General features: G+C 46.4%; 1 protein-coding gene across 6 annotated transcripts; it reads right to left on the minus strand.

Moving 5' to 3' along the window:
* Nucleotides 1–2,065: 2,065 nt before the first annotated feature.
* On the minus strand, nucleotides 2,066–7,189 carry hs3st1 (heparan sulfate (glucosamine) 3-O-sulfotransferase 1). 6 transcript variants are annotated; one of them, XM_085965399.1, is made up of 2 exons: nucleotides 6,898–7,189; nucleotides 2,066–3,884 (listed from the first exon to the last, which is right to left on the minus strand). In XM_085965399.1, exon 2 carries the CDS (start codon nucleotides 3,764–3,766, stop codon nucleotides 2,822–2,824), a length of 945 nt encoding a protein of 314 aa, XP_085821525.1. In that variant the 5' UTR covers nucleotides 3,767–3,884; nucleotides 6,898–7,189; the 3' UTR covers nucleotides 2,066–2,821. The 6 variants fall into 6 exon arrangements, with proteins under 6 accessions (XP_085821525.1, XP_085821551.1, XP_085821545.1 ...); XM_085965425.1 differs by lacking the exon at nucleotides 6,898–7,189 and adding an exon at nucleotides 5,957–6,844; XM_085965419.1 differs by lacking the exon at nucleotides 6,898–7,189 and adding an exon at nucleotides 5,781–5,941.
* Nucleotides 7,190–22,817: the final 15,628 nt, after the last annotated feature.

The raw sequence follows: 22,817 nt of genomic DNA on the forward strand, positions 1-22,817 counted from the left end.
TGTATAAAAATGTAACAGATTAAAAATTAAACTTTGCCGCAACGAACTTTAAGCATGCATAAAGTCAGAGTACTGCATACTGTACTGTGAAGTGGATTGCAAACTATCCCCGGCCAACAGTTAAGCCTAAATGGATTGCTCCTCAATCATTGGAATGCTGCACGTGAGTGCTTCAGTTATGTAACTGTGATAGAAAATAAACTATTAACAGTAACTGCGTACAATACTTTGTTACAGCGAAACCTGCCGATGAAGGACAGACTTTAGTCGATCATTTTGACACAGTGAAGTATGAATACGTTTCTTATTAGACTAGAGGTCGGGACATTAGAGCTACATTTAATATCTTAATCCCCAGTTTTATATGAAATATTGGAGATTATAGTTTATATTAAAGATGGACTACATTTTTAAAATGATACATTAGGAAGCAATATTCTACTGTGTGTGTTGGGAATACGGTAATAGAAATGGAATTAGATGCTGAAACGGGCAGTTATGGTATAGAACTTTGATAGGCAGAATGACTTCTGGTGCTTGATTTTTGTTATGAAATTTCAAACAAACAAATCTAGATCACAAACAACTTTCCTGCCATGCATTATAAAATGGGCAACTCACGAAAAGGGAAAGAAGGAAAAATCATTTCGATACTGCATATATGTCTGATGTGAGCGTGCAATGTACTGTAGCTTGAAGTTCACATGCTGCAAATCATTTCGACAAATGAAAATGCATATAAGTTTTGAATTATGTGCCTATTGAGTCCTTATTCGAAAAATCTATATCTATTTTTTTATTTGTTCATGGGATGTGGGCGTTGCTGGCAGGTCCAACGTTTATTGTTCATTCCTAATTGCCCTCGAGAAGGTGGGGGTGAGCCGTCATTTCAAAGGGTAGTTAAGAGTCAACCACATTGCTGTGGGTCTGGAGTCACATATAGACCAGTCCAGGTAAGGACAGCAGATTTCCTTCCCTGAAGGACATTAGTGAACCAGATGGGTTTTTATGACAATCTATTGAGTTAGTTACATATCCTTAGAGATCAAAGGAATGATTGCCTGTATCTTAATAGGCTGACGTTATTGTATATTCGCATATTATATTTTATGAAGGAGATGGTATAATTGTTGCGGGGGGGGGGGGGGGAGAATGGGGGGACCATTTTGTGCTGAGTGAACCTTCAGCAGGCCGTACAAGATTTCCCTAGTTCCAGGTAGAAGCTGAACATTATTTAAATTGGGATGTATTCCAGGTACAACTCAGCATTTATCGTGGGGCAAACCGTCGAGCGCCACAGGAATGCAATGCACCTTCTTGCAGTTACCACCGAGAAATGTGCAAAATCGCACACTCCAAGGACTCCGTGTTTAGACCCCGTAAGTATTGGGCTGGGATTTCACTGGGATTACAAGGTTGCTCATAGTCTTTATGGCGTTCATCACTACCTCCCAGAATGATTGTGATCAGACTACACTGAAGGGTGCTCTCCTACCTCCTGTAGCCACCCCGTATGTTGAAGTAAAAGTTGTGGAACTTGTCTGGAGTGAGCATGTGTGATCTGAAGCTAGCCCTGGCCCATTTTGCTGTAGATGATGTAGAGTGTCTCTCTCCATACCTTTTGCCTCTCTTCGCCATTAACTGATAGTCTCGGTTTCATTCTCAAGCTCCCTTCAGGTTTCTATGTTACGGAGGTAAACATACACAGGTGACGATGTGTCACTAGGAGTCTATAAGAGGCGGGGGCGGGAGGAGATGGAGCGCGCAGGAATCTACTTCATGTTTTGCTGGGTCCTGAAGCTAAATGTATTGGTCAAGCTGGGTGAGTTTAAATTTGTTAGCTAAATGATAGGAATGGATTAAACGAAAACTTAGGGAAAATTTACACTTGGGTAGTGTCTTACACTTTTACCGTTTTCGGAAAGTTATCGTTTGATTGAAAAATGGCAGTAATGGTGATTCCAAATTCTGGTTTACTTGAGATTTAACTCAATTCTAACTCAAATTGGTTTGTAAGTGACGAATAGCTGGAATAAGGTATAAGGTAAATAAAAGATGAGATATCCATGTTACAAACACTGTTGCTTTATTTTATAGCATACGGTCTAGTTAGTACAATATTAGCGGAAAAATCCGTAGTTTACAAAAATTGACAATATCCAAAACAAGATTGCATGGATACTCAAATACAAAATGTTCATATTTATCGCCCTCCCGCGGAAATAAATAAAAATAAAATAACATTGAAATACCGTGGGAACTAGTAGCAAATATATAAATGGCGCTCTCAGTTTAATGGTGTACACATCAAACGCTTGCCGTCCGCTCAGAACGTGTCATTGTCCAGTTGTGAGAAGTGCTTAATGCCGCGAACAATTGTGCAACTTGTGAATAACATAACTCGACCAAAATATTGCACTCTTTGGGGAAAAGGATATTTTCTTGCAAAGTATAAACAAGGATTATATAGATATATGGTATTCCAACCTTCGACGCCATGGTCAGGGCCTTTTTCGCGAAGTACAGATTGAATTATACTGATTTTCCACCCAACTTTCATGAAACATACTGATATTGCTGTAACTGTTCTGTTACACAACTGAGAAAACAAATATAACTCACATCGGGAGGTTGAGCTTTACAGCATTGTTGCGACAATGTAGAAAAATATAACTAGCTCTGAATGAAGATTGATCTACTTGTAATATTGTACAGTTACTCGTTCTAAAGAAATCCACTTAAATGACTCTATAATTTTGTACATTGTAGATAATGATTTTTTAGAAAAGAAAACTCCGCTGGAATCTGCATACACATTAATTTAATGCCAATCGAATGTTCTGCCAACCAAGTCGAAGAATTTCCGGTTTGGTTCATTGAAGAAGCCGTGTAACTTGTTGAGTACAGCAGAGTCTACTTGCGGGTGTGTTCTCCCTTTAGATTCGTGCAAACACCTTTCCCTCCCACCATCTCGGAGGCAGTAAAATCCTTTTGTTTTGTTGAAGTAAAAATTGGACATATTAATCCGCGGCGAGAGCCTCAGGAATTTCTCCACTTTTTCCATTTCTGGAAAGGGGTCTCTGATCAATTTGTCACCGTCTACAATGTGCATTTGGCTGAGGGGGAAATACTTCAGCCAGTTTTGCATATGGATATAATACAAGCTGCGATTAATTGCCTTGTAGTCAACGTTGATCTGGCCATCTCTAATCAGCAGCTCCTCGACCGACTGGAACGGTTTGTGCTTTTGCATCCGGTTGAATAATACCTGAGTATAGTCCGATATAACTCTCTCCGTTGGGTCCCTCAGTATTAGAAGGAGCCGAATAGTCTGGTTCATGTTGTAGATTCTTTCAGGCACTTTGTGTAAAGTGAAGTAGGCCGGTGTCTTTTCAACCGTGGTCTGGTGGGGATAGGAGATTGGCATTTGACTGCTATACCACTGAAGACCCTTCTCGTAATTCCCTTCCCAGTCAAAGAAATGGATTTCACTTTCCGCGGCTGTGACCTCCGGGTGGAGGTTCAGCATCTCCAGCAGAGCCCGAGTCCCACCTTTCCTCACCCCGATGATTATGGTCTGGGGAAGTCGCTGAATGGTACCGTTGGGGAAAACGGTCGGCTGGAAGATGTGGCTGGAAAGGTTGTTCTGCAACACGTAACGCAGGGCGTGAGACGGGACCTCGCGGTGAAGATCGAAAGCCGGCCTGGAAGGCACAACTACCGGATGGAGCAGGAAAAGAAAAAGCCCCAGAAACAAAGTAGCCATAACGGAAGACTTCAGTCTGGATTTATTAAACCAACGGAGGGAGTACGGAGTAAACTCCACATGGAACCGCACTGAAACTCTTCGGAATATACTGAGATTCTTCTGGGACCAGTACTCACTAAAGAAAGAGAAAGGAAGGTGTGTTTAAATGCGTCTCGTCATCACTAGCAAATATGACCCATTTTAACAGGTTAACTGTCTAGCTCGTCTGCAGGTTGTAACACTCATGCAGCCTTAACAAAAAGTAGAGTATTCTTGCACAAATATGTTCACGTCCTTTAAAGCCTGCCGATTTCATGTTAACCGGAACGAGCAACTTAACTTATGCTGCATCTCCATAGTGTGATTCAAAAGAGAAGCAAACTGAAAACACCTGAACATGCGACTACACACAAAACAAATCTGAAATAACAGTAGAAATGCTGGAGATACACAATGCATCTATTAGCATCTGTAGAGGGGAAGCAAAACAAGTGAAGCAACAACAAATTCGGGTTCAGGGTGTAGCCCCTTCCTCAGGACTGAAAACTGGCCTGGCCTGGCTAGGTGCTGAGAGAACCGCTATGTAATTCTAGCATTCTCCGTTTTTATTTCAAAAGCGTGACAATATGTTGGCTAACATAAATGACCCCAGGATTGCTTGCTAATGGAATTTAACATCAGCACTTTTCCGGAATATATTCGCATTGAACTTAAGGGCTAACCCTGCTCAACAATAAGACTACTGTTCAGACAACAGCCAATGTTTCGGGAGGGAGGCGGCGGGGGAACAGAAGCGACCGACATACTAAGTAAATGTTGTTTTTTTGACTTTAACCGAATGAGTTTCTATTAAAAAAAAACTTTAAAAAGCGACCGAGTGTCACGACATTCCATTCTACATCGCAACCACAGCCACACAACACACTGCACCCCGGAGCAAAGCGCCCACCAAAAGGTCCTTTGTGTTTACTTTTGCTTCCCATTAGTAAGGAGGTCATTTTTCCCAATTACTGCATTTGGTATTTTTTAAATTGCCTTTCATCGAGTGCAGTTTTTATACGGTGCGGTAGAACGACAGTGAATGATGAATGGGCATTCTGGACTTATGCACCGGGGAATATCTTCTGAATACGGCGCTATTTGCTGCCATTTCCTTTACTTATTAATTAGACCAGAAACGGAGAATTCCCAACACGTTGAGGTCAATCCAGAAGAGAGGCCAGGCGCAAGATCAATGGAAGGGACGGCTGGGCTGCTTCCGAACCTCTTCAGAGTCTTGCCAATAGGCATCTATCTTTAGCTGTACTGAAGTCGAGGCAGCGATCCAATTGTGAGCCCAAATCCAGAATGCACGGCAGGCCACACTGAAAGATCTCCGAAGTCTTCTACATGCTAACAGCCGCCGACGAGAAATGTCCGTGTATTACATATGGGACTTCAACATAGCAAGGTAGTGTGATAGGGCGACTTGCACTTTGGCCTCGGTGGGGGAGGAGGGAGAGGAGATGTAATGCTCAAGGAAGTAAAGCAATGGCGTATTTTCATTAGTTGGAATAGAAGTATCTCTGACTGGTAAACAAGGCTCAGATCTGAAGAATGACCAGCGATTGGGTGGATGGCGGCCAGTGGGCAGAGGCTCTGTCGGAGACACATTTTACTGTAGTCACACAGCGTTTGTTTTGAGCATGGATTTTAGAACATTCTAATGAGCACAAACATGTCAGAAAGAGGTCAATGCACTTCATGTTTTCTGGTTATTTACGAATGAAAAATGCAACGCCATCGACTGAAGAGTCTTAAAAATAGAATTTCAATAAGTTGCCGATGTTTCACAGTTTCGTGTACAGTTGAAAGGATGGATAGCAGGGGTTCGATCGCAATCGGCGCTCAATACAGTAATCTGGGCAAGTTTATCCCCAGACTAGCGACTCAGTACAGCACTTCGGAAATCTATAGTAATAACCTTTGAGGCGTGGAAACGGCTTTGGCCAATTAAAGAACACCGTCTTGTTTCCTACGCAATTTCACTTACATTTCTGAAATTGACAAGTACGAGGCGGCAGCTGATCCGTCTTCTCAGTTCTGCCAAGTGATTTTAATCCGGCACAGTTCGATAGACTGGAAGTGAAATGAGCTTCGGCAGCCCCATCAGACTCTAACAGCCACAAGTCCATAATAACAAAAACGATAGCAATTGGACAATCTTACCCAGAGAGGCAGAAGACTGGTTGGTTTGCTGCAGGTATAGTCTTCAGGCGTTAGAGATAATGTACGGGGAAATTTCAAACTACATCCGGCTTATAACGTGAAATAGGAAGATGTACGGCGGATTTATTTTTTAAACTCAAGGCAAGTTACCCTGCCTCAAGTTAAGGTACCTTGCACTGAGCCGAATGTAAGTAGCTTAATGAGATTTAAGGTCCAGCGAAAACTCCTTTTTAAAACCACTGTATTTATGCAAACTGAACTGGTGGATATAAACGGAAACCGCAATTATGCACAGATGTACTTCAGAAGAGTCGATGAATCCGGAAAGCATAAACAAACTGGTTATTTATAGGACTGTAAAATAACGCAGTGGGCCACACAACCGAGTACCGAAAGACACATCTTTCAAAATTTAGACATTTTATAAACATCTGTAAAGTATAATGCACTAGATACCTCTGAAAGTTCTGAGAAAGGGGTTACAGGCGAAACGTTAACTTGTCTTTTCCCTTGTGCTAACGGATTTGCTGAGTATTTCCAGCATTTTCTGTTTTTATTTTAGATAATTACACAGTCACCACTTCAATACCCGACAAATCGAGTTGCAGTTTTATTTTGGTGCAGAAATACTACTTCAGGCTTCAAATGGTTAAAAAAAATTGATAAAATTACAAGTAATCAAAAGAAATGGCACTACATTTTTGGTTCAAAAGTTTTGAGATAGATTGTTTAAAAGTAATGTCCAAAACGCAAAACAATCTAATCTTTTTTTTAAAAGAAAGCATCTTGGAACTACTCTGCAAAGCACGGTAAAGACAAACTCAAAACAGCTCCTGTCAGCTGCTGCTTTCTTTTGGGACTTATCTTATGCAACGCCTTAAAAAAAACTCCAAGGAGAGAAAAAACACACAAGAAAAAACCCCATAATTCTCCAACATTACCTGTGACACAAGTCTGCTTCACAAGCCACGGTTCAGAAACGAGACTCGCATGCCAGCGAGCGCTACGTCTTTCCCTACTCAGCTGCTGCCGTTCCCCGCAAGCTGTGTTTGCTGTTAAAATAAAGCCTACTGTTGATTCTCTCTCTCTCTGTCAACCTTACTCAGAGGACTGGAGCTGCGCGATCACCTACAGACACACTCCCAGGCACAGCTGGGACACAGACTGGAAGCGTTCGCTGTAAGGCGGTCCGGGCTCCGGCCGCACAAATAAGACTGACAGCGGCGCTTGTGCTCTGCTCATTGGCCGATCTCAGCCCCGCACCCTCGCTGGGCCCGCCCGCCCGCGCGTTCCCACTGACGCTCGCTCCCCTTTGCGTAATGAGGTGCCCCCGGCGCTGCTCCACCTCACACTCACTCACTCATCCGCTTCGTTTCTTGGGGTTGCGCCAAGTGACTTCCTGCAATGCACGTAACTCCGATTTTGTGAGTGAAGGTGCCTGGGAAGTTCCTGGTCGAAGGGCGGACTCGGATGGTAATTCCTGGTTGTGGTGGTTTGTTTCAATCTGCAGCGCAGGATTCCCAATCCGCGGGAGGCAGACTCAAGTCCGAACTCTGCGGGTAAACGCGCTTTCTGATTAGTTTCATCTGCTTACAGCGAAGAGCGCAATCGTTTTACACAGTTATCAGTTATACCACTCGTGAATTTTTGTGATGTAACTTTATTTTTAAGGAGGCTGTAGGGATGATATTTTTCATATTTTCGGACTGTTTTCTCATTGTTCTTGATTTCCCAAAGGAGACTGGAGGACAGCTGCACGGGTGTTAGTCACCCTCCTGTACCTCACTCATGATCATTATTCATACATGAGCCTAGATTTACGATGGCTGGATATTCGACCATGCGATGCATCACAGTTCAGGTCCTCTGCTGTCTGCTCACACGAACATTCCCAGTAAGAGGTCGACGAATAGTGATCAGAAACAGGACCCTGGCTGATTGTTAACCTCCTGAGACCAGGTATGCAGAGGGCAATCATGAAATCCAGACCAGAAACTGAAGCTGGGACCCTCCTGCTATGTCGGGCTCAACACCACATAAAATGCTGCATTTACTCATTAAACTGTCAATGTCTGCAATTTCTCGCCAATGCAAAACTGTTTCGGGTGCACATTGAGGCAAACGTGGGAGCATAGCATCACTCTGGAGTCAAGCCTTGATTTGACTCCAGACTCTGCTTGCAAATCATCTCATACCATTTGGACTTGGCACAGTGTAAAGTATAACTCCTAAGAGATCTGAAGCCAGTTTTATAAAGTGCTTAAGCAGTCTGTTTAAGCCCTAGGCACTTTATAAACTTGCGGCAGAATCTTTTTAATGTTATTAGAAACAGATGCTTCCACCCATTTATCCCAGCATTAACACAACAGTTTCCAGGGGCTGGGTGGTTTGCACATGCATGTAAGGTGAATATGTAGAGCTCTTTCCTGGTGGACAGTCTAATTTGCAGCCAGGTGCCGCTCTTGGTGTAATTCAGATGTTTCTGGCTGTGCTTTACATGCTACAGCTACAGGTCATAGACCAGTAGAGCAGTATAACTGAAGCCAACGATGCCCATAATGTTATTAACTGTGAATGCGAGTGCACACTTTAAAAGTAACATTGGGGATTGATCACTATGCAGCAATCTCATCGAGGGGTTTAGAGGTGTCATAAGCTGCTTTTATATTGTGCTTCGTGCCATGCTGTGGTCACCAGCTCCCACACAGTGGTCTTGTGCAGTCAGCAGAAACATTAAGTCAACTTGTTAGAGTGTCAAGATACTGGCAAGTAAGTCCCAGTTAAAAATGGGTTGCTGCTGCTCTGTGAGATCTGCACATCAAAAGCCAGCAGCACTAGCAGGATGCTGGAGCAATATATAAGCAGCTAGAAACCACAGAGTGGTGCTCACATCATTTATACCATTAGGATGAGGTGGTCTAGTGATTATGGTACGAGACTCACAAACCAGTGATTGTGAATTCCAATCCCACCATTGTAAATTGTGAAATTGAATTCAATAAATCTGACAATTTGTGGGTTAGTGCCAGAAAGTGAGAATTAAAGCTGCTGGATTGTCATAAAAAATCAAACTGTTTCACTAATGTCCTTCAGGGAAGGGAAACTGCCACGTTTACCTGGTCTGGCTGTGATTCAAGTCCCACACTCAGGGCAACTAGGAATGTGGAACAAACACTGCCTACATTACAAGATTAAATACAAAAAATATAACCATCCTGAGATGAGTTTGCAGCCCTGAAATCACTTCAGGATATCCATTTATAAATATCAATGTGAGAGATGTCAGTACTATTTTCTATTTTGGGCACCTTCATCAAGTATGTACTTGGCGTAATGGGTCAGTATAATATCTTTTCACCACTGGAACCTGAGTTTGAATACAACCCAAACTAGTAAGATGATAGCCTCCTTTCTCTACTGGTTGTAACTGAAGCCATATATAACTGGGATAAGTTTTTGACAGTCTTAACTTGATTTCTAATAGGTGTAGACTCATGCTTAAACACTGCCCACCTTTTGCCACAAATTGGCTCTATTAACAGTGCTGTCTGCTCAAAATCAAAAGGATGGCCAGCGTGGGAAATGGAAAGATTCACACTGGTGCAGTAGGAGCTGCTGCTCTGAGACTTGTGTTGAGACAGATTTGGGGAAGATTTCCATTATGGTCTATGTGTAATGAAAGCGCAAATCCTTTTATCAAAATAATTTCGTTTTATTAAATGGCACACAATGAAAATCTTTCCCAATTATTAGTATACAGAGCTTCACCTTGTATCTGGCCTGTGCTATAGCTGACTTTGGACTGGACAGATTAAGAGACAGAAGTTGAAGGGTGCTCCATTCTCCCAGTACTGAAGACTGACCTTGAGGAGCATAGTGCCATCAAAAATCTAGCAGTGAGTGACGATGAAATAAATTCTTGTAGTCCCAGATTTAATCATTTAGCATGGATGTCACCACACATCTACTGAATGGAGCATCACAGCAGTTAATGTTAGCAATTAAAGCTGCCTCTGGATGGGGGAGGGAGAAAGGTTCCAGCAGCAACTTGTCAGATTTAGTTTTTATAGTTAAAATGTAACATTGCAGAGCAGAGGGAGCTTTACTCCACATCTGGCAATGACTTGGAGCTTGATATTGCCATAGTCAAAATATGTGCTATCCCACAGCACTAATATCCTTTTATTTGTTCCTGGGATGTGGGCATCGCAGGTAAGGCCAGCATTTATTGCCCAACCCTAATTGCCCTTGAGAAGGTGGCGGTAAGCTGCCTTCTTGAACCGCTGCAATCTGTGTGGTGAAGGTACTCCCACAGTGCTGTTAGGAAGGGAGTTCCAGGATTTTGACCCAGTGACGATAAAGGAACAGCAATATATTTCCAAGTCAGGATGGTAAAGGGGAACTTGGAGGTGATGATATTCCCAATTGTCTGCTGCACTTGTCCTAGCTGGTAGAGGTTGCAGGTTTGAGAGGTGTTGTCGAAGAAGTCTTGGCGAGTTGTTGCTGTGCATCTTGCAGTTGGTACAAACTGCAGCTACAGTACGCTGGTGGTGGAAGGAGTGAATATTTAAGGTGGAGTGCCAATCAAAAGGGATGCTTTGTCCTGGATGGTGTCGAGCTTCTTGAGTGTTGGAGCTGCACTCATTCAGGCAAGTGGAGAGTATTCCATCACACTCCTGACTTGTGCCATTTAGATGGTGAAAAGACTTTGGGGAGTCAGGAGGTGAAACACTCGCTGCAGAATGCCCAGCCTCTGACCTGCTTTTGTAGCTACAGTATTTATGTGACTGGTCCAGTTAAGTTTCTGGTCAATAGTGACCCTCCAGATATTGATGTTGGGGGATTCGGCGATGGTAATGCCGTTGAATGTCAAGGGGTGGTGGTTAGACGCTCTCTTGTTGGAGATAGTCATTGTCTGGCACTTGTGTGGCGCGAATGCTACTGCCACTTATCAGCTCAAGCCGGAATGTCGTCCAGGTCTTGCTGCATGCGGCACAGACTGCTTTGTTATCTGATGAGTTGCAAATAGAAATGAACACTGTGCAGTGATCAGCGAACATCCCCACTTCTGACCTTATGATGGAGGGAAGGTCATTGATGAAGCAGCTGAAGATGGTTGGGCTTAGGACACTGTGCTGAGATGGTTGGCCTTCAACAACCACAACCATCTTCTTTTGTGCTAGGTATGACTCCAGCCAGTGGAGCATTTTCCCTATGATTCCCATTGACTTCAATTTTACTAGAGCTCCTTGATGCCACACTCAGTCAAGGGCACTCACTCTCACCTCACCTCTGGAATTCAACTCTTTTATCTTTGTTCTGACCAAGTGGTCCTGGTGGAGGTCTGGAACCGAGTGGTCCTGGCAGAACCCAAACTGAGCATTGGTGAGCAGGTTATTGGTGAGTAAGTGGTCCTTGAAGGCACTGTTCATGACACCTTCCATCACTTTGCTGATGATTGAGAGTAGACTGATGGGGCGGTAATTGGCCAGATTGGATTTGTCCTGCTTTTTGTGGACAGGACATACCTGGGCAGCTTTCCACATTGTTGGGTAGTATCCAGTGTTGTAGCTGTACTGGAACAGCTTGGCTAGAGGGGCGGCTAGTTCTGGAGCACAAGTCTTCAGCATGACAGCCGGGATGTTGTCGGGCCCCATAGCCTTTGCTGTATCCAGTGTGCGCAGCTGTTTCTTGATATCACGTGGAGTGAATTGAATTGGCTGAAGACTGGCTTCTGTGATGGTGGGGACCTCAGGAGGAGGCCGATATGGATCATCCAGTCGGCACTTCTGGCTGAGATGATTGCAAACGCATCAGCCTTGTCTTTTGCACTCACGTGCTAGGGTTCCGCCATCATTGAGAATGGGGATATTCATGGAGCCTCTTCCTCCTGTTAGTTGTTTAATGGATCACCACCATTCATGACTGGATGTGGCAGGACTGCAGAGCTTTGATCTGATCCGTTGGTTGTGGGATCGCTAAGCTCTGTCTATAGCATGCTGCTTCTGCTGTTTAGCATGCATGTAGTCCTGTGTTGCAGCTTCCCCAGGTTGGCCCATAATTATTAGGTATGCCTGGTGCTGCACCTGGCATGCTTTTCTGCACTCCTCATTGAACCAGGATTGGCCCCCTGGCTTGATGGTAATGGTGGAGTGAGGGATATGCTAGGCCATGAGGTTACAGATTGTGGTGGAATAAAATTCTGCTGCTGCTGATGGCCCACAGTGCCTCATGGATGCCCAGTTTTGAGCTGCTAGATCTGTTCTGAATCTATTCCATTTAGCACGATGGTAGTGCCACATAATATGATGGAGGGTGTCCTCAAGACTTCGTCTCCACAAGGATTGTGATCTCCGCTACCAATACTGCCATGGACAGATGATTCTGTGACAGGTAGTTTGGTGAGGACGAGGTCAAGTAGATTTTTCCCTCGCATTGGTTCTCTCACTACCTGCCATAGGCCCAGTCTGGCAGCTATGTCCTTCAGGACTCGGCCAGCTCAGTCAGTAGTGGTGCTACCGAGCCACTCTTGGTGATGAACATTGAAGTCCCTCACCCAGAATACATTCTGTGCCCTTGCTGCCCTCAGTACTTCTTCCAAGTGGTGTTCAACATGGAGGAGTGCTGATTCATCAGCTGAGGAAGGGCAGTAGTTGGCAATCAGCAGGAGCTTTCCTTGCCCATGCTTGACCTGATGCCATGAGACCTCTTGGGGTCCGGAGTCAATGTTGAGGACTCCCAGGGCCACTCCCTCATGACTGTATACCACTGTGCCACCATCCCTGGTGGGTCTGTCCTTCTGGTGTGACAGGACATACCCAGGGATGGTGATGGAGGAGTCTGGGACATTGGCTGAGAGGTATGTTTCTGTGAGTATGATGAGCTTGTGGGACAGATCTTCCAATTTTTGCACAATTCCCCAGATGTTAGTGAGGAGTACTTTGCACAGCTGACTGGGCTGGGTGTGATGTCATGTCCGAAGCCAGTGCCTAGATCGATGCCGTGTGTTCCGTCCGATTTTATTCTTATTATTGTTTCTTATATTGGTTTATTACAACTGAGTGGCTTGCTAGGCCATTTCAGAGGGCAGTTAAGAGTCAACCAATTTGCTGTGGACCTGGAGTCACATATAGGCCAGACCAGGTAAGGACGGCAGATTTCCTTCCCTAAAGCACATTAGTGAACCAGATGGGTTTTTACGACAATCCAGTAGTTTCATGGTCACCATTACTGATACTAGCTTTTTTACCAGATTTATTTAATTAACTGAATTTAAATTCCCCAGCTGCTGTGGTGGGATTTGAACTGACGTCCCCAGATTATTAGTCCAGGCCTCTGGATTACTCATCCAGTAACCTAACCACTATGCTGCCGTTCCCGATATCCTTGACCTTAATGAGCACAAAAATCACAGTGAAATACTAAAAGTAATAATATAGAATCAAAACACGAGTTGGAGAGGTGACAATGAGTATAATTTCTCCTCATGGTTAAGATGGCAGTAAGCTTTTAGCTTGGCTTTTTTGCTTTATGGTGCTGTTGGCAAGGTTCATGCCTTGTACTCACTCCCACCTCCTGCTCTTAGATAATAAACACTAGGGCCAGGATTTTCATTGGGCCGTGGAGGCGTGTGGGGGGTTAAAATTCCGAAAACTGGTGGTCGGGACCCCCCCATGCCTGGTTCCCGACTCCGAGCAACTTTAACTCAGCCGTGTCTAATGGTCCCGACTCCGTCCTGCCTCCAACAGGTGGGATAGGTCATTAAGGCCCTTAACAAGCACTAAATAGCCTCTATAATCCTATTTTGAAAGGCCCTTGCGAATTTAACCCTTTTCCCACGTGAAACACACCTGGTGGGAAACACGATGGTGAAACCTGGTGGGAGCACTATTGGATTGCTGACTATCAGCTGCAGGTCAACCATTAAAGAGGAGATTTGATCGGCCATCATTTGCAGGTGGCAGGACTTTGTTGTCTCAGGTCTGTGGGAACTTTTAGAAGGCATAACCATAGCTGTGGAAGTTTGAAGCCTGACACCCATCTCCAGTGTGACCTCCTGGGAAACCCCTCTCGCCACCCTCACTGAGCGCTTCCTCAACTGAGGCATATACCAGAAGCATGGGAGCAATTTATTTCCTTCCCTTCTGGGCATTAGATGAGCTCGAGCACCAGCCGCGGCACCAGCAGAACCAGGAACAGCAGCAGCAGCAACAGGAGCGCCAGGCTGCTGCTCACCCACCTGAAGCTGCACAGGCCAGAAGGGGCCAATGCTTGGAAGCCCATCGGTGCAGGAGATACCCCCTAAACAGGGTCTACAGACACAGGGTCAGCTACCTCAACATGTCTGAGCAGCAGTGCCAAAGGTGGCTCCGACTTTCGCGAGAGGTATCACACAGAATCACAGAAACCCCACAGTGCAGATAGAGGCCATTTCGGCCCATCGAGCCTGCACCGACACATATCCCACCCGATCCCCGTAACCCCTACACCAATCCCACCCTATCCCCATAACCCCACGTATTTAATCCCCCTAACACTAAGGGTCAATTTATCATAGCCAATCAACCTAACCCGCACATCTTTGGACTGTGGGAGGAAACCGGAGCACCCGGAGGAAACCCACGCAAACACGGGGAGAATGTGCAAACTCCACACAGACAGTCACCCGAGGCCAGATTCGAACCCGGGTCCCTGGCGCTGTGAGGCAACAGTGCTAACCACTATGCCACCGTGCTGTAGTGAGTGACATCTGCGCAGTGCTGCAACAAAGTGAGAATGAAGGAGTGAGTGTAGAGATTCCATAGCATCGATACTTAGAAGGAGACAAAGATGGAGTGAGGTGGCAAGAACAAGGGCCCTCCCTGTGTGTTGTCAGTTGTTTGCATAGCATCAGAGTGATGGGGAGTGTGAGGGCTGCATAGTCGAATAGTTATGTGAATGTGACCATAGAGAGAAAGGGAATGGGTAAGGGTGCATGGATGTCAGTGCCAAGTGGGTTGTGGAGGAAGAGATTGCTGAAGCTGAGTGCTGATGAGGAAAGGCAATGGCGATCAGATTGAAGGTGATGGGAAAATCATACTCACTTTTTAGTGCGGAGAAGGTCATGAAATCTCTTGCGGCACTGAATCCAAGTTCTGCGGGTGACTCCCAAGGAGTTGAACTCCTCAGCCACCTGCGTCCACACTGTCTTGGTCTGCTTGGGAGGCCTCTTCCTCCCTGTAGAAGGGAAGAGCACCTCCCTGTTGGCTGCAGCCCCATCTACTAAAGCCTGCAAGGCCACCTCGTCAAAACGAGGAGCTGATCTGGGTCTCCCACTGCTCATGGTGCCTCCAGGTCCCTCTCACTCCACAGTCAAAAAGCTTGGCAGTCTGCAGAAGAAGCAAGGCTTGCTGTAGACCTTAAATGCAGCAGCAATGATGATGTCATCGGAGACAACTTTCAGTCAGGAGAAACTCATTTGCCAAGGGTTCCCACACATTGGAAATCAATTGGACAATTAAGTTAAAATTGCATCAATCTCCCACATCCATTTAGATTCGTGTGGATAACACGAAATGCAGATTACACGACACCAACCCGCACCTGAATGAAAATCCAGCCCTAGCTGTTATTTCCCAGTAGTGATCTGTACTTTATTATTCACTAAATCTACAGTGACAGCATCACAATGATTAATCCTTTAGTTATGGCATCATCAGCTACAGAATCTGGTCTACAAGTTGACGTCTAGCATAAAATTCATTCGGGGATAAAAAAATAGAATAAAAATGTTGCTCAAACTGCACAGCATATATTACAAGTAGTAATCAGTGCATAGGGGTGATTTCAGTGCTGTAAATTCAGTCATCAGTCCCCTCCCAGAATGAGTGTACAGCAACAACTAGCATGCAATCCACACAACGCCTCCACCTGCAATATAAAACAGATGGTGGAGTGCCATGGAGCACCACAAAGTGAGAGGCTGCAAACAGGAGTTCATGTCTGTGATTCTTCACATGAGGAGTTCTCAGTTTCTGCTGCATCATCAGGGAAGGCACTGAGCAGCTAGGAAGGGGAACTGGGTGGCAAAGCAGCAGGGGCCATTCTTGCCTACCCACTGGCAAGCCAGCATGAGCTTTGGTCTGGGGACAGATCTCCTGCTCATCCTCTTGGCAAGAAAATGTTTCCTCTCAGGGAAACCTGTAAGGAGAGAAAATATGAAAGAACTGTAAAAGAAACACACATTGCTGCAGTAGGTTTCTTTTACAAACCACAAAGCAACTAAGGATGGAGTGTTATAAACAGAACATGCTTTGGGGGTCAGTAGAGTATGAAATTTACATCTAGTCGTAAGCCAAGTTATAATTACCTCTGAGTTTACTTGTGAGTTTTCACGCCAGTGCTGACTCATTGAAATACATTTTCATACTCTACTATCTTTCACAGTGTTTCAGGACTTTGGACATACAGTTCATGTTTATATGTTTACAAAGACAGATTGCGGACCTGGAATCACCACAGTGCTTGGCGTATAAGCTGCAATCCAAAAAGCATATTTAAAATTGAAACTTCTTAAAGTACCAAATATAGATATAATACATTGTGGCAATGCTCTATGGAAATCTGTCTGTGTGACATTATTATATCTACAGTCAAGAGGCTCACCGGAACTTACTTGGCACTTGAAATTATGCAGTGTGATGATTAGCTTACGTATTAAATTACATATAACTTATATATTAACTTACATATTAAACTTTGCTTACGTATTAAATTTCTCTTTGCTGTTTTAATGAAACTGTTAATCCATATATTTGAAATGAATGAACAGCTTTGTTAAATAGGAGACAGAGGAATTGAATGCAAGCACATTATGCTGTAACTTCAAGGTCTTGTAGAATAAGACTTCCCTACTCTGTATTCTGCTATTTTCCACAAGGAAAATTGTAGTACATAAATCACTTTTAGTTGATCAACAAAAATTCTGTTTCTATATGATTGCTTGTTGTAAATTCATACTGCTTTGGAGAACATCTTAGGATATTACTGAGTTTGTATGCAACAAACTATAGGTATACCTTGGAGCAAAGAAAACAGCTGGAACAGATCAATTACTATCCAATTTAAGGAATATATCATAGTCTGGAGGACACTTGGATCTGGGCTAAATTCATTTTTTTCTCATAAATATAAGTGGGAAAGCAAAACAAATAAATGCAGTGGTGAAAGCCCCCCAACTGCTCTTTAAGTGCAATATATGTATATTTTAGCCTGATCTTACAGATATTATTGCAAATATGGTTACGTTAGATTTTGTAGTTTATTAATAGTACATCTAAACCCTTGGATACAGGTCCAACCAGACTCTTGGGAGGTTTAGCACTCATTTTAAACAAAGTTGACCCAGCCTTTAAAGATAATGGGCTGAAATTCGTCTTCCCAAGTCAATGGAATAGAAAATTGGGCATGGTGTTAAGCGGGTTGCCAACTCGCTATGAGCCTGTTTCGTGTTACCGACGAAGACCAATTTTACCCCTAATGGATTTACAATTTAAAAAGCCTGAACGGCCTTAAAATAGAAAAAAATAATTGGCTTTGCGGGGGTGGGGCAGGTCAATCTGTGGAGCGTGAATCAGTGAGAGTCACGGGCCAGCTGTATGATTAGTCAGAATCTTACACCAGCTGTATGCACTTTATTGCAGAGGTAGTGTAACACATTACCAGAATTGGGGCCCGATTTTATCGAAACCATGCTAAACCTTTGGCTTTGTTAAGTTTTGGGAAATGCTCACCACTTAGATGTTCAATCCTAAAAATGAAATTGATGCAATACACACCACTTCCCTATTGTTTTTTTAATTGCTTTATTAAAAATTAACTGATAATTCAGTTTTTAGCACTACATTCCCCAATACATTGTGCGATTCATGTTGCTTAATTTTTTGAAAATTTGTTTATGGGATCAGGGTGTCGCTGGCAATGCCAGCATTTATTGCCCATCCCTAGTTGCCCTTGAGAAGGTGGTGGTGAGCTGCCTTCTTGAACCGCTGCAGTCCCTGTTGTCATGGTACTCCCACAGTGCTGTTAGGTAGGGAGTTCCAGGATTTTGACCCAGCGACAATGAAGGATCAGCGATATACTTCTAAGTCAGGATGGTGTGTGACTTTGAGGTGAACTTGGAGGTGGTGGTGTTCCCATGCGCCTGCTGCCCTTGTCCTTCTAGGTGGAAGAGGTCGTGGGTTTGGGAGGTGCTGCCGAAGAAGCCTTGGCGAGTTGCTGCAGTGCATCTTGTAGATGGTACACACTGCAGCCATGGTATGATGGTGGTGGAGGGAGTGAATGTTTAAGGTGGTGGATGGGGTGCCAATCAAATGGGCTGCTTTGTCCTGGATGGTGTTGAGCTTCTTGAGTGTTGTTGGAGCTGCACTCATCCAGGCAAGTGGAGAATATTCCATCACACTCCTTACTTGTGCCTTGTAGATGGTGGAAAGGCTTTGGGGAGTCAGGAGGTGAGACACTCGCCACATAATACCTAGCCTCTGACCTGCTCTTGTTACCACAGTATTTATGTGGCTGGTCCAGTTAAGTTTCTGGTTAATGGTGACCCCCAGGATATTGATAGTGGGGGATTCGGCGATGATAATGCCAGTGAATGTCAAAGGGAGGTGATTAGACTCTCGCTTGTTGGAGATAGTCATTGCCTGGCACTTGTGTGGCGCAAATGTTACCTGCCACTCATCAGCCCAAGCCTGAACGTTGTCCAGGCCTTGTTGCATGCGGGCATGGAATGCTTCATTATCTGTGGAGTTGTGAATGGCGCTGAACACTGTGCAGTCATCAGTGAACATCCCCATTTCTGACCTTGTGTTAGAGGGAAGGTCATTGATGAAGCAGCTGAAGACGGTTGGGCATAGGAAGCTGCCCTGAGGAACTCCTGCAGCAATGTCCTGGGGCTGTGATGAATGACCTTCAACCACCACAACCATCTTCCTTTGTGCTAAGTATGACTCCAGCCAGTGGAGCATTTTCCCCCTGATTCCCACTGACTTCAGTTTTACTAGGGCTCCTTGATGCCAGACTCGGTCAAATGCTGCATTGATGTCAAGGGCAGTCACACTCCGCTCACCTCTGGAATTTAGCTCCTTTGTCCATGTTTGGACCAAGGCTGTAATGAGGTCGGGAGCCAAGTGGTCTTCGCGGAACCCAAACTGGGCATCAGTGAGCAGGTTATTGGTGAGTAAGTGCCGCTTGATAGCACTGTCGATGACACCTTCCATCACTTTGCTGATGATTGAGAGTAGACTGATGGGGCGGTAATTGGCCGGGTTGGATTTGTCCTGCTTTTTGTGGACAGAACATACCTGGGCAGTTTTCCGCATTGTCGAATAGATGCCAGTGTTGTAGCTGTACTGGAACAGCTTAGCTAGAGGTGCGGCTAGTTCTGGAGCACAAATCAGCCAGGATGATGTCGGGGCCCATAGCCTTTGCTGTATCCAGTGCGCTCAGCTGTTTCTTGATATCACGTGGAGTGAATTGAATTGGCTGAAGAATGGCTTCTGTGATGGTGGGGACCTCTGGAGTAGGCTGATATGGATCATCTAGTCGGCAGTTCTGGCTGAAGTTGGTTGTAAACGCTTCAGCCTTGTCTTTTGCACTCACGTGCTGGGCTCCACCATCATTGAGAATGGGGATATTCTTGAGACTCCTCCTCCCGTTAGTTGTTTAATGGTCCACCACCATTCACGACTGGCTGTGGCAGGACTGCAGAGCTTTGATCTGATCCGTTGATTGTGGGATCGCTTTGCCCTGTCTATAGCATGCTGCTTCCGCTTTTTAGCATGCATGTAGTCCTGTGTTGCAGCTTCCCCAGGTTGGCACCTCAATTTTAGGTACGCCTGGTGCTGCTCCTGGCATGCTCTTCTACACTCGTTGTTGAACCTTGGTTGGTCCCCTGGCTTGGTGGTAATGGTAGAGTGAGGTATATGCTAGGCCATGAGGTTACAGATTGTGATGGAATACAGTTCTGCTGCTGCTGATGGCCCTGAGCGCCTCATGGAGGCCCAATTTTGAGCTGCTAGATCTGTTCTGAATCTATCCCATTTAGCACGTTGGTAGTGCCACACAACACGATGGAGGGTGTCCTCAGTGTGAAGACGGGACTTAGGCCTAGAAATTCAGTATAGCCACTTTTGGGGCGCTACAGCATGGCGTTCGCTAACTTTTGCGCCCGGCGCAAGTTAGCGCCACCTTCGCCGATATTCAGTTGCATCGCCCCAAGAGGTTGCTGCTGCGCTAAAGCAGGCGATGCACGACTATCATTAGGCGCCAAGCCGGCGATCCGGGGCGCAAACACCGAAGGCGGGCGCAGCGCAGGTGCGGCGAGTTGCTCATTGAGGGCAGACAGTCAGGCGCCGGTCAGCACTTAAAGGGGGAGGGTGGAATTGCTTGGCTGCCACGCCCTGCACACTGCAGCCCTAAGGCAAGGCCTGAACACTGCTTCTGGAACAGCTCCATGCCCAGGAGAATGGAGAAGGCCAGGGAGAGAGCGCAGCGCTTCGGCAAGGGTGACCTGAGGCTGCTGGTTGGCGCAGTGGACCGCAGGCGTCATATCCTCTTCCCTGAGGGTGGCAAGAGGCTGCTGCCCGCCGAATATCGGAAAGCATGGAGGGATGTGGCAAACAGGATCATGTCCAACAGCGTGGTTGGCAGGACACCAACCCAGTGCCGGAAAAAATTCAACGACCTCACTCGGGTTGTCAGGGTGAGTACCCTTTCCAGTATCCTCCTCATCCCTGCATGTGCACCTCATTTTATGGCCAAACAGGTCGGAAAGCCCTAATGGCCAGCCCTCATCCAGCAGCTATGGGACTGTCATGAAAAGCACTTGCGCAATCAGGACTTTAGACACTGTCAGGGCTATTCGACCATGGGAGGCAGTGCGGGCAAGATCAGGGCTTGACACTGTCAGGGCTACTCGAACATGAGAGGCAGTGCGGGCAAGATCAGGGCTTGACACTGTACTTAGAGGCGGTCCTTTCTCTTGCAGGCCAAGCTGGCACATAACAGAAGACAGCAGCGACAGACCGGGGGAGGCCGTCCTGACCTGAAACAGCTGAGTGACCTCGAGCAGCGAGTGGAGCGGATCATGGCAGGCCGGCTGAGTGGCCCCGTCGCCACTGGAGATGCTGACCCGGTTCTGGGCACCAATGGTAAGGTCATCACCTTTTTGACCTCTCCCTTTCCACTTGCGCCTCACACCAGCATCCTTTGCCACTATCGAACCAATGCAGTGCACAGCAGCACTCATGCCTCCCTCGCTGCCGCCCTGTCCTCACTCTAAAGCAACTCTTGTGCCTCCCTGCTTTCAGATGGTGATTCGCCAGGTGAGGAGGCTGCCCGTCAAGCTAGCACTGTGTCCGAGTCAGACATAGAGGAGGAGGAAGAGGAAGCCAGCCCATCAGGGACACCCTCAGCCGAGGCAGCCCATGGCCATGATGGTGACATTTCTTCCCTGGAGGGGAGCAGGGGGGAAGGGTCGGAGGATAGTGAAGCTCCGGGGACCAGCGGGCTGCAGCAACGCGGGAGGGGTGGGGAAGCTCGGTGGCCTTCTCCCCGGAGGGTGAGTGCAGCCTCCAGTCCTGCTACGGTGAGCGCAGAGGAGGTGTGGCTCCTAGCGGAAATGGGTGCCCAGGCTGAGCGCAGGCACACTGAGCTCATGGCTGCAGTGGCAAGGATGCCTGACTCCATAGAGTCACTGGCAAGGAGTGTGCAGGAATTCGGGGCAGCACAGGCCAGGAGTCTGCAACAATTCAGTGCAGCACAGGCCAGGAGTCTGCAGGACATCGTGGCAGCACAGGCTAGGAGTCAGCAGGACTTCGCTGCTTCACAGGCGGCTTCTAGCCAAGTGCTCAGTCGTGCCGTGCATTCACTGGCTGCTGTCATGCAGACACAGACCAGGGCCACACGGGCACTAACTGCTGCCACACTCGCTGGATCGGCCAGGCATCGCCGGGGCACTCGCTGTGCCGCAGCAGCCCAGCAGTCTGTGCCTCAGCAGATTGCTGCGCATGCTGCAGTGCTGGCCCGTGTGCGTGTCAATGTATCAGCCGACCAGGGAGTGCCTGTGATCTGTCAGGTTGGCAGCATTCCTGCAGCCAACACTGTCACTCCTCCATTGCAGCTGCCACCAGCTGTTGGACAGACTGCTGCCACCCAAGCAGAGTTGGAGCAGTCAGCAGCCGGCCCCTCCAGGCCCAGAGCTGGTCCAGGCCAACCCCCAAGGGCATCTGCCGTCTCACCATCTGACCCTCAGCAGCCTTCCCCCAGCCTTGCTGCAGCCACTGGGGTCCCATTGAGGAGGAGCTGCAGGGCGGGTAGGGGCCAGTCACGGAAGCGAAACGGATCACCCTTGCAGGGGAAAAAGTAGAAGGTGTGGCCAAATGTTTTGTTTTACTTATAAAAGCCAAGACTGGTGTATTTGTTTCATATTTAAAGGCCGAGACTGGTGTATTTGTTTTACTTGTAAAGGCCGAGACTGGTGTATTTGTTTCATATTTAAAGGCCGAGACTACATTCATCTTCTGCCATTGGCACAAGCCATTCCCTGAGAGGGGGCCTAGAACCGACTTGCAATAAACCGCCGACGGGCGGCCCTTGCACTTTCTGCCTCCCTCCTGTGCTGGTCCTCCTCCTCCTCTGGTGGTCCTCCAATGTCTGCTGGCAGTGGCTGAGTCCTGCGGATAGCCAGGTGTGCAGCATGCAGCGCACGACAACGAAATGGGAGACTCGCTCAGGCGAGTACTGTAGGGCTCCTCCAGAACGATCCAGACAGCGGAACCGTTGCTTCAGCACGCCGATTGTTTGCTCAATGATGTTCCTGGTT

This window comes from Somniosus microcephalus, chromosome 2, assembly GCF_052327205.1.
Source record: "Somniosus microcephalus isolate GS21.2 chromosome 2, FLI_Smic_1.0, whole genome shotgun sequence".
NCBI classification, from domain to species: Eukaryota; Metazoa; Chordata; class Chondrichthyes; order Squaliformes; family Somniosidae; genus Somniosus; species Somniosus microcephalus.